This window comes from Hyla sarda, chromosome 1 (assembly GCF_029499605.1).
Source record: "Hyla sarda isolate aHylSar1 chromosome 1, aHylSar1.hap1, whole genome shotgun sequence".
Lineage (NCBI taxonomy): Eukaryota > Metazoa > Chordata > Amphibia > Anura > Hylidae > Hyla > Hyla sarda.
Window position 1 is genome coordinate 573,624,785 of NC_079189.1, and position 15,034 is coordinate 573,639,818.

A 15,034-nucleotide genomic window follows, 5' to 3' on the forward strand; every position below is an offset into this window, starting at 1 on the left:
AGTATATACATATATATGTGTATATATATGTGTACATATATATATATATATATATATATATACACACACACACATATATATATACATATATATATATATATATATATATATATATATATATACCACGAAACAAAGAGAGCGGCACTCCAGATACGTATAACCCCGTGCGGGTGTATTTATTCACACATCTGTAGAAAAGCGCAACGTTTCGGCTCCTCAATAGAGCCTTTCTCAAGGCTCTATTGAGGAGCTGAAACGTTGCACTTTTCTAAAGATGTGTGAATAAATACACCCGCACAGGGTTATACGTATCTGGAGTGCCGCTCTCTTTGTTTTGTGGTGAATTCCTTGGGGCCTGAGTCGGACCCTGGAGCTGAGCACCCAACGGGATCTGGAATCCTTGGCAACAGCCACGCATGGTGCTTCTTCATTTGGATTGTTTCTTCTAAATATATATATATATATATATATATATATACACATACATACACAGTATATCACACCCCAAGAAGCAACAGCATCATGGAGGGCATGATAGAGCAGTACTCAGCAGTGTAAGCTGTAAGTCCAGTACTGATACGAGATCTAGTACACACTATAAGCTTCTGCAGCTTCTGATCTGTGCAGCCTGCTCTCTCCAGGTTCAGAGCCAGTGGTATTATTCATCATTTGTCTGTCCTTGGATTGTCCTCCAGGTTATTTAGACTTTGGTCTTTGTCCCTAAAGTGTCTGATGGTTATTGATTAGGTTTGTCTCATCATTTTGACACCCTGCATTCAGCTGCCGTCCAGTCACTTCGGACAGATATTATAGTAGGCAGGGAAAGTGGCTGTTGGCGATTTCAGAGCTGCACATATCTCTGCCCCACGTGACATCCCCCTTCCCTCTCCATAAGCTTCTAAGGGCAACATTTTGTCAGGACTTGAGCAGTACTTTAGAGTTAATGATGCATTTGAGAGGGTGAGGGTTAGAAAAGATCCTGATAGGAGGAGAAAGAGGCATGTTCTCTGATAGGACACGTTACGAAGTATTGTTTATGCGTTTTTATTATTGATTTATGCAACGTTTAAAGTCTCACCTCCATAATGGGACTTGATGCCAGGACTTTATCCTCCACGTTCGTTTCACTGGCAGATCCCCCAACGGTGGCAAAGTACCTCATGGCATACTTGGCAGACACAGTTTTCCCAGCCCCAGACTCTCCACTGACAATGATTGACTGGTTCTTCTCATCTCTATCGAACAAAAGTACAGGAATATTATCAAAAATTGCAGAGTTTACATAAGGCTGGATTTATACAATAACCGCAATTTCTTGTATTATCCCTGTACTGTGACATCCCTGTGTTTATTATCCCTGTACTGTGACATCACTGTGTATCATCCCTGTACTGTGACATCACTGTGTATTATCCCTGTACTGTGACATCCCTGTGTTTATTATCCTTGTACTGTGACATCACTGAGTATTATCCCTGTACTGTGACATCACTGTGTATTATCCCTGTACTGTGACATCACTGTGTATTATGCCTGTACTGTGACATCACTGAGTGTATTATCCCTGTACTGTGACATCACTGTGTGTATTATCCCTGTACTGTGACATCACTGTGTATTATGCCTGTACTGTGACATCACTGAGTGTATTACCCCTGTACTGTGACATCACTGTGTATTATCTCTGTACTGTGACATCACTGTGTTTAATCCCTGTACTGTGACATCCCTGTGTTTATTATCCCTGTACTGTGACATCACTGTGTATTATCCCTGTACTGTGACATCACTGTGTATTATCCCTGTACTGTGACATCACTGAGTGTATCACCCCTGTACTGTGGCATCACTGTGTTTAATCCCTGTACTGTGACATCATCGTGTATATTATCCCTGTACTGTGACATCATTGTGTGTATTATCCCTGTACTGTGACATCACTGTGTATTATCCCTGTACTGTGACATCACTGTGTTTAATCCCTGTACTGTGACATCCCTATGTTTATTATCCCTGTACTGTGACATCCCTATGTTTATTATCCCTGTACTGTGACATCACTGTGTATTATCCTTGTACTGTGACATCACTGTGTTTATTATCCCTGTACTGTGACATCACTGTGTGTATTATCCCTGTACTGTGACATCCCTGTGTTTAATCCCTGTACTGTGACATCCCTGTGTTTAATCCCTGTACTGTGACATCCCTGTGTATATTATCCCTGTACTGTGACATCACTGTGTATTATCCCTGTACTGTGACATAACTGTGTGTATTATCCCTGTACTGTGACATCACTGTGTGTATTATCCCTGTACTGTGACATCACTGTGTTTAATCCCTGTACTGTGACATCCCTGTGTATATTATCCCTGTACTGTGACATCACTGTGTATTATCCCTGAACTGTGACATCACTGTGTGTATTATCCTTGTACTGTGACATCACTGTGTATTATCCTTGTACTGTGACATCACTGTGTATATTATCCTTGTACTGTGACATCACTGTGTATTACCCTTGTACTGTGACATCACTGTGTTTATTATCCCTGTACTGTTTTACAACAGCTGGAGGCACCCAGGTTGGGAAACACTGACCTAGGTGGTCACTAATACCGTTTTCCCATACACATAACATAATGGTCAACATTACACCTACCAAAAGAGTGGTCACCCAGCTTTCCCCGACACCCATAAGTCAAATCTCTCTTGGTATATTTTGTGGTCTATATTAGGGGATAACATGACTTATCTATTCAGATTTACCTGTGTTAGTGTATAAAAGTTCAGTCACTGCCCTTGGAATGGCGAAAGTATAGGAATAGTGTTGAGCATGAATATTCGTAATGCAAATTTTTATCGTGAATATCGACACTTCGCGATTTCGCAAATATTTAGAATAGAGTGCTATATATTCGTATTACGAATATTCGTTGTTTTTTTTTTTTTGTTTACTTTCACATGCAAATTTTTATCTGAATTTTCCATGCAAATTTTCGCATGGAAAAAAAAGTGAACGAACATAGCGAATATGCGAATTTCGCAAACATAGAACGAATAATCGTCAATATCTTCGCAAAATATTGAAAATTCGAATATGGCCCCTGCCGCTCATCACTATATAGGATGTCACCCGGCTTTTCCCGAACATGGCGGAAAAGAATCCCTAGCAACTTATTGTAAAAATTCATCTAAAGGACCAATGTTCTTTATAACGATTGTTCCTACTATAGTGTAAATCAGAGGTTCCCAAAATGATTTAATTATTTAAATCTACCTTCTTTAAAGTGAGTAAAGAAAAACATACACTGACAAACTTGCAATCTTTCCCTACGTCCTACAACATAGTAAAGAAATAATGGATCTGTTGTGCTGCAGTCAAATTATTAAAGGGGTTATCCAGGAATAGAAAAACAGGGCTATTTTTTTCCCCAAAATAGCACCACACCTGTCCTGAGGTTGTGTGTGGTATTACAATTTAGTTCTATTAACTTTAAACGGGCACTCATTAAAACATATTTTTGCTATTGCACTCCTTATGGTAAATAAAAAATCTTTCTAATGTACTCTGTTTAAAAAATAAAAAAGTGAAGATTTCTATGCTGTATTTGTATTTTTTTAAAAAAGCTGCCACTAGGTGTCTCCCTACTTGACCAGAGCACATTTCCCCCCGTCTCTTTGGACTCCTGCTGGCCTGGAAGAAGTCCAAAATCAGGAAATGCAGTCTGGAGTGCTGAGGGGGGGCTGGAGGGGTTTGGAGGCGCAGCCTTAGCCAATCATAGCCCATCTCCCACTGAACTGCTCTGGGCTGTGTGTAGCAGAGTAAAGGAGGAAGTTCTCCCCTTCATGTCACGCCTGCATGGGCACGCCCCTTCCCAGTCTATGAATCCGACTGAGCAGAAAATACAGGGCAATATCAACGGTGAAAACTAAAAAAATAATTAAAATAAAGGCAGGGGGTGGTTTATCATTATGGGGCAGGGGAATTTAACTCTTGAATGGGGTACTCGACTGGAAAACATTTTTTTTTTTAAATCCACTGGTGCCAGAGAGATAAACGGATTTTTAAATCCCCTTAAAAAAAAAAAAAAAAATCTTAATCCTTCCAGTACTTATCAGCTGCTGCATGTTCCACAGGAAGTTCTTTTCTTTTTGTATTTATTTTCTGTCTGACCACAGTGCTCTCTGCTGACACCTCTGTCCATTTTAGGAACTGTCCAGAGTAAGAGCAAATCCCCATAGAATACCTCTCCTGCTCTGGACAGTTCCTGACATGGACAGAGGTGTCAGAAGAGAGCACTGTGGTCAGACTAGAAAGGAAATTCAAAGAGAAAAGAACTTCCTCTATAGCATACAGCAGCTGATAAATACTGGAAGAATAAATATTTTTTTATAGAAGTAATTTACAAATCTGTTTATCTTTCTGGCACCAGTTGATTTAAAAAATAAAAATAAAATGTTTTTCAGTGGAACTGTGCTGCAATACTACACACGGCATGAGGACAGGGGTGGTGCTGTTTTTGGAAGGAGCTCTGATTTTCTAATCCTGGAAAATCCCTTTAAGGCTTGGTTCTATTACTGTCAGCAGCATTTCATATCCAAAATTCTGTTCTATGGAAAAGATTATTTTTATTTATTTATTCTATTTTATTTATTTATATAGCGCCTACAGATTCCGCAGCGCTTACAATTATGGGGTACAAACAAAGACAAGTATCAGACATAAGATTACAAAATTAGGGTTGTCACGATCACACCCTGTCGGTCCAGCCGAGACGCTAGAGAGAGTGTGACGGTGCAAGGGTTAAAGCCGCCAGACCTCTGGGTATCCACTAGTAGTCCCAGCAAGTCACCAAATTAATCCTTAGATAAACGTGTTTCCACCAGAGCCTCCTTCAGAAAGGTGAGCTCATATATTTAGAGATCAAAGACCAGAGCTGATTAATGAAACATTTAATATGATAAAAGGTATCACAGTGCTATGCATAAAAATAAACAAATGACATACAGTTACACAAATATGAAAGAGTTTAGCAAGACAAGTTCAGCAAACAAAAAAAATGAAGTTCTTACAGCATGATGATATAGCAGTCCATGAGAGTGCTGTTCTTAGGATGGTCTTGTCAGCTTGTTGCACAGCATACAAGATAAGCATGGAGGCAAGTATGTTATGTGCAATGCCAGCTATAGCCCATAGACATGGGTGGCGCTATTTTGGGGGCTGATGGTTTAATCTTTCTGCAAACTATAGGCCCAGACTAGCTAAGTCTTAACCTGCTGTTTTTGTAGGTTTGTGCCCCACAATGTTTTCGGTGAAATTATATTTCAAGTGCACAAAAAAATTATTATGCCAAATGCAGTTTAGGGAAGTCATGACTCAATGCCGAATATATTCTATGCCCCTTCTCCACTTTTGTAGGTCCTAAGATCTTATCCAGCTAACAGAGAAGTTCAGAGTCATCAGAACTACATTTTTAGCCGCTGTCTCTGGGGCCCAGCTGCTAATTTACATTTACACCTTTGTTTCTCGGTAATTATCGGGCGAACTGGCAAGTTGAGCTGCTGCAGAACCTCCAGGGAGACAGAGCTGTCAATCACAGATATGAGCTTTTATAGGAATGCATGTGTGTGCAAAAGCCGGCAAAAAACAAAGGACACCGGTTCAGACTTGTTTGGGCAAAGGTCATCATATGCTTCACGGATCAGAGCTGCCGCCCCTGTCATTTCTCTGCAGTCCTTGCACTAGGTTTATTGTGACTGATTAAAGGGGTACTCCGGTGGAATACTTTTTTTTTTTTTTTTTTTTAAATCAACTGGTGCCAGAAAGTTAAAAAGATTTGTAAATTACTTCTATTGAAAAAATCTTAATCCTTACAATACTTATTAGCTGCTGAATGCTACAGAGGAATTTTTTTCTTTTTGGAACACAGAGCTCTCTGCTGACATCATGACCACAGTGCTCTCTGCTGACATCTGCTGTTCATTTTAAGAACTGTCCAGAGTAGAAGAAAATCCCCATAGCAAACATATTTTAGATTACCGTATATACTAGAGTATAAGCCGAGTTTTTCACCACGATTTTTCGTGCTGAAAACGCCCCCCTCGGCTTATACTCGAGTAAACTCTCCGCCTGTCAATCCCTTCTCAGTGGTTTCCAACCTGCGGACCTCCAGATGTTGCAAAACTACAACTCCCAGCATGCCCGGACAGCCATCGGGCATGCTGGGTGTTGTAGTTTTGAAACCTCTGGAGGTCCAGAGGTTGAAGACCACTGCGGCCTTCGTCATCATCCAGCCCCCCCCCCCCTTTTTTTTTTGTACTCATCTCCCCCCGGCGGGAAGTTAGGGTGAGCTGGTCCGGGCCATCTATGATGCAGGGACCGTCCGGTGGGGAGGATTAGGCGTTGCGGGCTGTCCATTTTCACCGGGGGGCCCTCTTCTCCGCGCTCCGGGCCTGCCCCGGACTAGTGACATTGCCTTGACGATGACGCACAGGGACGTTGCGCATGAACGTCACTAGTCCGGGGCAGGCCCGAAGCGCGGAGAAGAGGGCCTCCCAGTGAAGATGGACAGCCCGCAACGACTAATCCTCCCCACCTGACGGTCCCTGCAGCATAAATGGCCCGGACCAGCTTACCCTAACTTCCTGCTGAGGGGAGGTGAGTCCAAAACAAAAGGGGGGTCTGGATGATGACTAAGGCCGCAGTGGTCTTCAACCTGCGGACCTCCAGAGGTTTCAAAACTACAACACCCAGCATGCCCGGACAGCCGATGGCTGTCTGGGCATGCTGGGTGTTGTAGTTTTGAAACCTCTGGAGGTCCGCAGGTTGAAGACCACTGATGAAGGGATTGACAGGCGGTGATGATGAAGGGGGGGGGGTGATGACGGGGGTCTGGATGATTACATGGGGGGGGGGGGTGATTTATTTCCCACCCTAGGCTTATAGTCGAGTCAATAACTTTTCCTGGGCCACAGAATAAAGAACACGTCATTTTTACCGTAAAGTGTACAGTGCAAAAACAAAACCCTCCAAAATGTGCAAAATTGTGGTTTTAATTTAAATTTCCTCCCTAAAAATTTTTGGGGGGTTTGCCGTACATTTTATGATAAAATGAGAGGTTTCTTTACAAAGTACAATTGGTCATGCAAAAAACAAGACCTTATATGGGTCTGTAGATGGAAATATAAAAGAGTTATGGATTTTAGAAGGCGAGGAGGTAAAAACGAAAACGCAAAAATAAAATTGGCCTGGTCCTTAAAGGGGTATTCCGGGCCAAAACTTTTTTTTATATATCAACTGGCTCCGGAAAGTTAAACATATTTGTAAATTACTTCTATTAAAAAATCTTAATCCTTCCAATAGTTATTAGCTTCTGAAGTTGAGTTGCTGTTTTCTGTCTAACTGCTCTCTGATGACTCACGTCCCGGGAGCTGTGCAGTTCCTATGGGGATATTCTCCCATCATGCACAGCTCCCGGGACGTGACATCATCATTGAGCAGTTAGACAGAAAACTTCAGAAGCTAATAACTATTGGAAGGATTAAGATTTTTTAATAGAAGTCATTTACAAATCTGTTTAACTTTCCGGAGCCAGTTGATATATATATAAAAAAAGGTTTTGCCTGGAATACCCCTTTAACCCCTTAAGGACAATGGACGTACTCCTACGCCCCCATTTCCGAGTCCTTAAGGACCGAGGACGTAGGAGTACGTCCTGTCCTTTCCCGGCCCCCTGCCGCTAGCCGGAGGGGAGCCGGTGCCCGATGCCTGCTGAAATCGTTCAGCAGGCATCGCGGCATATCGCCCAGGGGGGTCATTATGCCCCCCCATTTCGGCGATGGCCGCAGATCGCTGGACAATTCAGTCCAGGGATCTGCGGCGATTCCGGGTCAATCGGGTCTTCAGTGACCCGGTGACCCGGAATTACTGGCTGATCGGGGCCGTCAGAGACGGCCCCGAACAGCCAGAGCCTGCAGGGGTGAGGTGGCACTGGTGCCACCTCACGATCGCCCTGATTCGTCGGCCGGATTACCGGCCGACGAATCAGGGCGCCTGCTGCGGGTGTCACTCCCGCACCCGCTCCGCCCCTCTTACGGAGGACGTGAGCGGGTGCGGGACGTGCACCCCTGGTGCTGGGGACCCCGATCCCCGGCGTTAATGTTGGGATCGGGGCCCCAGGAGCGACGACGGCGGCGGCGGCGGGACTGACCTGTGCGGCGATCAAGCAGCAGCAGGAGGTGAGTGACAGCCTCCTGCTGTTGCTTAGCAACAGCTCCCAGCATGCAAAAAGGGCATGCTGGGAGCTGTAGTTATGCAACAGGAGGAGGCAGACCACCACAACTCCCAGCATGCACTTATGGGCATGCTGGGACTTATGGTTTTGCAACAGCTGGAGGCACATTCTTTCTATGGAAAAGTGTACCTTCAGCTGTTGTGTAACTACAACTCCCAGCTTGCACAAACAGCTTAAGGGCATGCTGGGAGTTGTAGTGGTGCATCTGGTGGTTGCATAACTACAACTCCCAGCATGCCCTTTGGCTGTCGGTGACTGCTGAGAGTTGTAGTTTTGCAACAGCTGAAGGCACACTGAGTTAAGTAGCAAACCAGTGTGTCTCCAGCTGTTGCATAACTACAATCCCCAGCATACCCAGCCAAAGTAGTATGCCTCCGGCTGTTGCATAACTACAACACCCAGCATGCCCTTCCGCTGTCCGTACATGCTGGGGGTTGTAGCTTTTGCAACAGCTGAAGGCACACTGGTTGCAAAACACTGAGTTTGTTGTCAAACTCGGTGTTTCACAACCTGTGTGTCCCCAGCTGTTGCAAAACTACAACTCCCAGCATGCACTGATAGACCGTACATGCTGGGAGTTGTAGTTTTGCAACAGCTGGATGTTCCCCCCCCCCCCCCCCCCCCCCCAATGTGAACGTACAGGGTACACTCACATGGGCGGAGGATTACAGTAAGTATCCGGCTGCAAGTTTGAGCTGAGGCAAATTTTCTGCCGCTGCTCAAACTGCCAGCGAGAAACTACTGTGAACCCCCCGCCTGTGCAACTGTACCCTAAAAACACTACACTACACTAACACAAAATAAAATAAAAAGTAAAAAACACTACATATACACATACCCCTACACAGCCCCCCTCCCTCCCCAATAAAAATGAAAAACGTCTGGTACGCCACTGTTTCCAAAACGGAGCCTCCAGCTGTTGCAAAACAACTACTCCCAGTATTACCAGATAGCCACTGACTGTCCAGGCATGCTGGGACTTTTACAATAGCTGGAGGCACCCTATTTGGGAATCACTGGCGTAGAATACCCCTATGTCCACCCCTATGCAATCCCTAATTTAGGCCTCAAATGCGCATGGCGCTCTCACTTTGGAGCCCTGTCGTATTTCAAGGCAACAGTTTAGGGTCACATATGGGGTATCGCCGTACTCGGGAGAAATTGTGTTACAAATTATGGGGGGTATTTTCTGCTATTACCCTTTTTAAAAATCAAAAATTTTTGGGAAACCAACATTTTAGGTAAAACATTTATTTTTATTTTTTTACATATGCAAAAGTTGTGAATCACCTGTGGGGTATTAAGGTTCACATTACCCCTTGTTACGTTCCCCGAGGGGTCTAGTTTCCAAAATGGTATGCCATGTGTTTTTTTTTGCTGTCCTGGCACCATAGGGGCTTCCTAAATGCGGCATGCCCCCAGCGCAAAATTTGCTTTCAAAAAGCCAAATGTGACTCCTTCTCTTCTGAGACCTGTAGTGCGCCAGCAGAGCACTTCTCACCCCCATATGGGGTGTTTTCTGAATCGGGAGAAATTGGGCTTCAAATTTTGGGGGGTATTTTCTGATATTACCCCTTTTAAAAATGTAAACATTTTGGGAAACCAAGCATTTTAAGTAAAATTTTTTTTTTTTTTTAACATATGCAAAAGTCGTGAAACACCTGTAGGGTATTAAGGTTCACTTTACCCCTTTTTACGTTCCCCGAGGGGTCTGGTTTCCAAAATGGTATGCCATGTGGGGTTTTTTTGCGGGTCTGGCACCATAGGGGCTTCCTAAATGCGGCATGCCCCCAGAGCAAAATTTGCTTTCAAAAAGCCAAATGTGACTCCTTCTCTTCTGAGACCTGTAGTGCGCCAGCAGAGCACTTCTCACCCCCATATGGGGTGTTTTCTGAATCGGGAGAAATTGGGCTTCAAATTTTGGGGGGTATTTTCTGCTATTACCCTTTTTAAAAATGTAAAAATTTTGGGAAACCAAGCATTTTAGGTAAATTTTTTTTTTTTTTAACATATGCAAAAGTCGTGAAACACCTGTAGGGTATTAAGGTTCACTTTACCCCTTTTTACGTTCCCCGAGGGGTCTGGTTTCCAAAATGGTATGCCATGTGGTTTTTTTTTGCGGTTCTGGGACCATAGGGGCTTCCTAAATGCGGCATGCCCCCAGAGCAAAATTTGCTTTCAAAAAGCCAAATGTGACTCCTTCTCTTCTGAGACCTGTAATGCGCCAGCAGAGCACTTTTCACCCCCATATGGGGTGTTTTCTGAATCGTGAGAAATTGGGCTTCCTAAAGGTGACATGCCCGCCAAAAACCATTTGACGCTCCTTCCCTTCTGAGCCCTCTACTGCGCCCGCTGAACAATTAACATAGACATATGAGGTATGTGCTTACTCGAGAGAAATTGGGTTTCAAATACAAGTAAAAATTTTCTCCTTTTTACCCCTTGCAAAAATTCAAAAATTGGGTCTACAAGAACATGCGAGTGTAAAAAATGAAGATTGTGAATTTTCTCCTTCACTTTTCTGCTATTCCTGTGAAACACCTAAAGGGTTAATACACTTATTGAATGTCATTTTGAATACTTTGGGGGGTGTAGTTTTTATAATGGGGTCATTTATGGGGTATTTCTAATATGAAGACCCTTCAAATCCACTTCAAACCTGAACTGGTCCATGAAAAATAGCGAGTTTGAAAATTTTGTGAAAAATTTCCAAATTGCTGCTGAACTTTGAAGCCCTCTGGTGTCTTCCAAAAGTAAAAACTCATAAATTTTATGATGCAAACATAAAGTAGACATATTGTATATGTGAACCCAAAAATGTTTTATTTTGAATATCCATTTTCCTTACAAGCAGAGAGCTTCAAAGTTAGAAAAATTCCAAATTTTCATTTTTTTCATCAAATTTTGGGATTTTTCAGAAAGAAAGGATGCAAGTTACCATAAAATTTTACCACTAAGTTAAAGTAGAATATGTCACGAAAAAACAATCTCGGAATCAGAATGATAACTAAAAGCATTCCAGAGTTATTAATGTTTAAAGTGACAGTGGTCAGAATTGCAAAAAACGCTCCGGTCCTTAAGGTATAAAATGGCCTGGTCCTTAAGAGGGTTAAGGTTAAAATGGGCTTGGTCCTTAAGGGGTTAATAGAAGTCTCAGAACACATCATGTCCCCTGTCAGGTCTGTGTAAGTAAATAATTGCATTCCAAATACAATAACTGTCTGGAGCATTTTCTTTATACTCTGATCTGTGCTGTCCCTCTGTTATTCCTCCTGGAATGTACAAAACAACTGACAACTAGGTGTTACTATTTCCCTTGTCAACATGGGGCAACTCTACACAGTCAATGATTGTAGACATGCCCCTTCAGCAAGGAGGACAATGGTAACACCCACTTATCAATGTATTTATTAATTTCCGGAAGGAATAATAGAGGAAAGGCATAAGGTAGTGTGTCTCCAGCTGTTGCAAAACTACAACTCCCAGCATGCCCGGACAGCCAAAGGCTGTCTGGGCATGCTAGGAGATGTAGCTTTGAAACATCAGATCGCTTATTTCATTTTTAAAAAGGCCACTGAAAAATGTAAGAAGCAATCTGATTGGTTGCTATGGACAACTGCACAACTCTTCCTCTACACAGGTTTTGAAAATCTTTCACTTATCCTATATTATACTGCAAAGTTGCGCTAACTATTCTGCAGGATGTAACTCAGAATCAGTACAGGATAAGTAATGTAATGTATGTACACAGTGACCCCACCAGCAGAATAGTGAGTACAGCTCTGGAGTATAATACAGGATATAACTCCGGATCAGTACAGGATAAGTAATGTAATGTATGTACACAGTGACCTCACCAGCAGAATAGTGAGTACAGCTCTGGAGTATAATGCAGGATATAATTCAGGATCAGTACAGGATAAGTAATGTAATGTATGTACACAGTGACCTCACCAGCAGAATAGTGAGTACAGCTCTGGAGTATAATACAGGATATAACTTAGGATCAGTACAGGATAAGTAATGTAATGTATGTACACAGTGACCCAACCAGCAGAATAGTGAGTACAGCTCTGGAGTATAATACAGGATATACCTCAGGATCAGTACAGGATAAGTAATGTAATGTATGTACACAGTGACCCCACCAGCAGAATAGTGAGTACAGCTCTGGATTATAATACAGGATATAACTCAGGACCAGTTCAGGATAAGTAATATAATGTATGTACACAGTGACTCCACCAGCAGAATAGTGAGTACAGCTCTGGAGTATAATACAGGATATATCTCAGGATCAGTACAGGATAAGTGATGTAATGTATGTACACAGTGACCCCACCAGCAGAATAGTGAGTACAGCTCTGGATTATAATACAGGATATATCTCAGGATCAGTACAGGATAAGTAATGTAATGTATGTACACAGTGACCTCACCAGCAGAATAGTGAGTGCAGCTCTGGATTATAATACAGGATATAACTCTGGATAAGTACAGGATAAGTAATGTATGTACACAGTGACCTCACCAGCAGAATAGTGAGTACAGCTCTGGAGTATAATACAGGATATAATTTAGGATCAGTACAGGATAAGTAATGTAATGTATGTACACAGTGACCCCACCAGCAGAATAGTGAGTACAGCTCTGGATTATAATACAGGATATAACTCCGGATCAGTACAGGATAAGTAATGTATGTACACAGTGACCTCACCAGCAGAATAGTGAGTACAGCTCTGGAGTATAATACAGGATATAACTAAGGATCAGTACAGGATAAGTAATGTAATGTATGTACACAGTGACCCCACCAGCAGAATAGTGAGTACAGCTCTGGATTATATAATACAGGATATAACTCCGGATCAGTACAGGATAAGTAATGTATGTACACAGTGACCTCACCAGCAGAATAGTGAGTACAGCTCTGGAGTATAATACAGGATATAACTCAGGATCAGTACAGGATAAGTAATGTAATGTATGTGCACAGTGACCCCACCAGCAGAATAGTGAGTACAGCTCTGGAATATAATACAGGATATAACTCAGGATCAGTACAGGATAAGTAATGTAATGTATGTGCACAGTGACCCCACCAGCAGAATAGTGAGTACAGCTCTGGAATATAATACAGGATATAACTCAGGATCAGTACAGGATAAGTAATGTAATGTATGTGCACAGTGACCCCACCAGCAGAATAGTGAGTACAGCTCTGGAATATAATACAGGATATAACTCAGGATCAGTACAGGATAAGTAATGTATCTACACAGTGACCCCACCAGCAGAATAGTGAGTACAGCTCTGGAATATAATACAGGATATAACTCAGGATCAGTACAGGATAAGTAATGTAATGTATGTGCACAGTGACCCCACCAGCAGAATAATGAGTAAAGCTCTGGAATATAATACAGGATATAACTCAGGATCAGTACAGGATAAGTAATGTATCTACACAGTGACCACACCAGCAGAATAGTGAGTGCAGCTCTGGAATTTAATACAGGATATAACTCAGGACCAGTTCAGGATAAGTAATATAATGTATGTACACAGTGACTCCACCAGCAGAATAGTGAGTACAGCTCTGGAGTATAATACAGGATATATCTCAGGATCAGTACAGGATAAGTGATGTAATGTATGTACACAGTGACCCCACCAGCAGAATAGTGAGTACAGCTCTGGATTATAATACAGGATATAACTTAGGATCAGTACAGGATAAGTAATGTAATGTATGTACACAGTGACCCAACCAGCAGAATAGTGAGTACAGCTCTGGAGTATAATACAGGATATACCTCAGGATCAGTACAGGATAAGTAATGTAATGTATGTACACAGTGACCCCACCAGCAGAATAGTGAGTACAGCTCTGGATTATAATACAGGATATAACTCAGGACCAGTTCAGGATAAGTAATATAATGTATGTACACAGTGACTCCACCAGCAGAATAGTGAGTACAGCTCTGGAGTATAATACAGGATATATCTCAGGATCAGTACAGGATAAGTGATGTAATGTATGTACACAGTGACCCCACCAGCAGAATAGTGAGTACAGCTCTGGATTATAATACAGGATATATCTCAGGATCAGTACAGGATAAGTAATGTAATGTATGTACACAGTGACCTCACCAGCAGAATAGTGAGTGCAGCTCTGGATTATAATACAGGATATAACTCTGGATAAGTACAGGATAAGTAATGTATGTACACAGTGACCTCACCAGCAGAATAGTGAGTACAGCTCTGGAGTATAATACAGGATATAATTTAGGATCAGTACAGGATAAGTAATGTAATGTATGTACACAGTGACCCCACCAGCAGAATAGTGAGTACAGCTCTGGATTATAATACAGGATATAACTCCGGATCAGTACAGGATAAGTAATGTATGTACACAGTGACCTCACCAGCAGAATAGTGAGTACAGCTCTGGAGTATAATACAGGATATAACTAAGGATCAGTACAGGATAAGTAATGTAATGTATGTACACAGTGACCCCACCAGCAGAATAGTGAGTACAGCTCTGGATTATATAATACAGGATATAACTCCGGATCAGTACAGGATAAGTAATGTATGTACACAGTGACCTCACCAGCAGAATAGTGAGTACAGCTCTGGAGTATAATACAGGATATAACTCAGGATCAGTACAGGATAAGTAATGTAATGTATGTGCACAGTGACCCCACCAG

At 42.3% G+C, this 15,034-nt stretch overlaps 1 protein-coding gene across 4 annotated transcripts in view; it reads right to left on the bottom strand.

The window, feature by feature from the left end:
- The window catches only part of MYO5B (myosin VB), a 305,150-nt gene that overhangs the window by 158,323 nt on the left and 131,793 nt on the right, over positions 1–15,034 (bottom strand). For all 4 annotated transcript variants that reach the window (XM_056543990.1, XM_056543976.1, XM_056543998.1 and 1 more), the window contains one exon: positions 1,079–1,235. In XM_056543990.1, the coding sequence (XP_056399965.1) occupies positions 1,079–1,235 (157 nt within the window). The remainder of the gene's footprint in view (positions 1–1,078; positions 1,236–15,034) is intronic.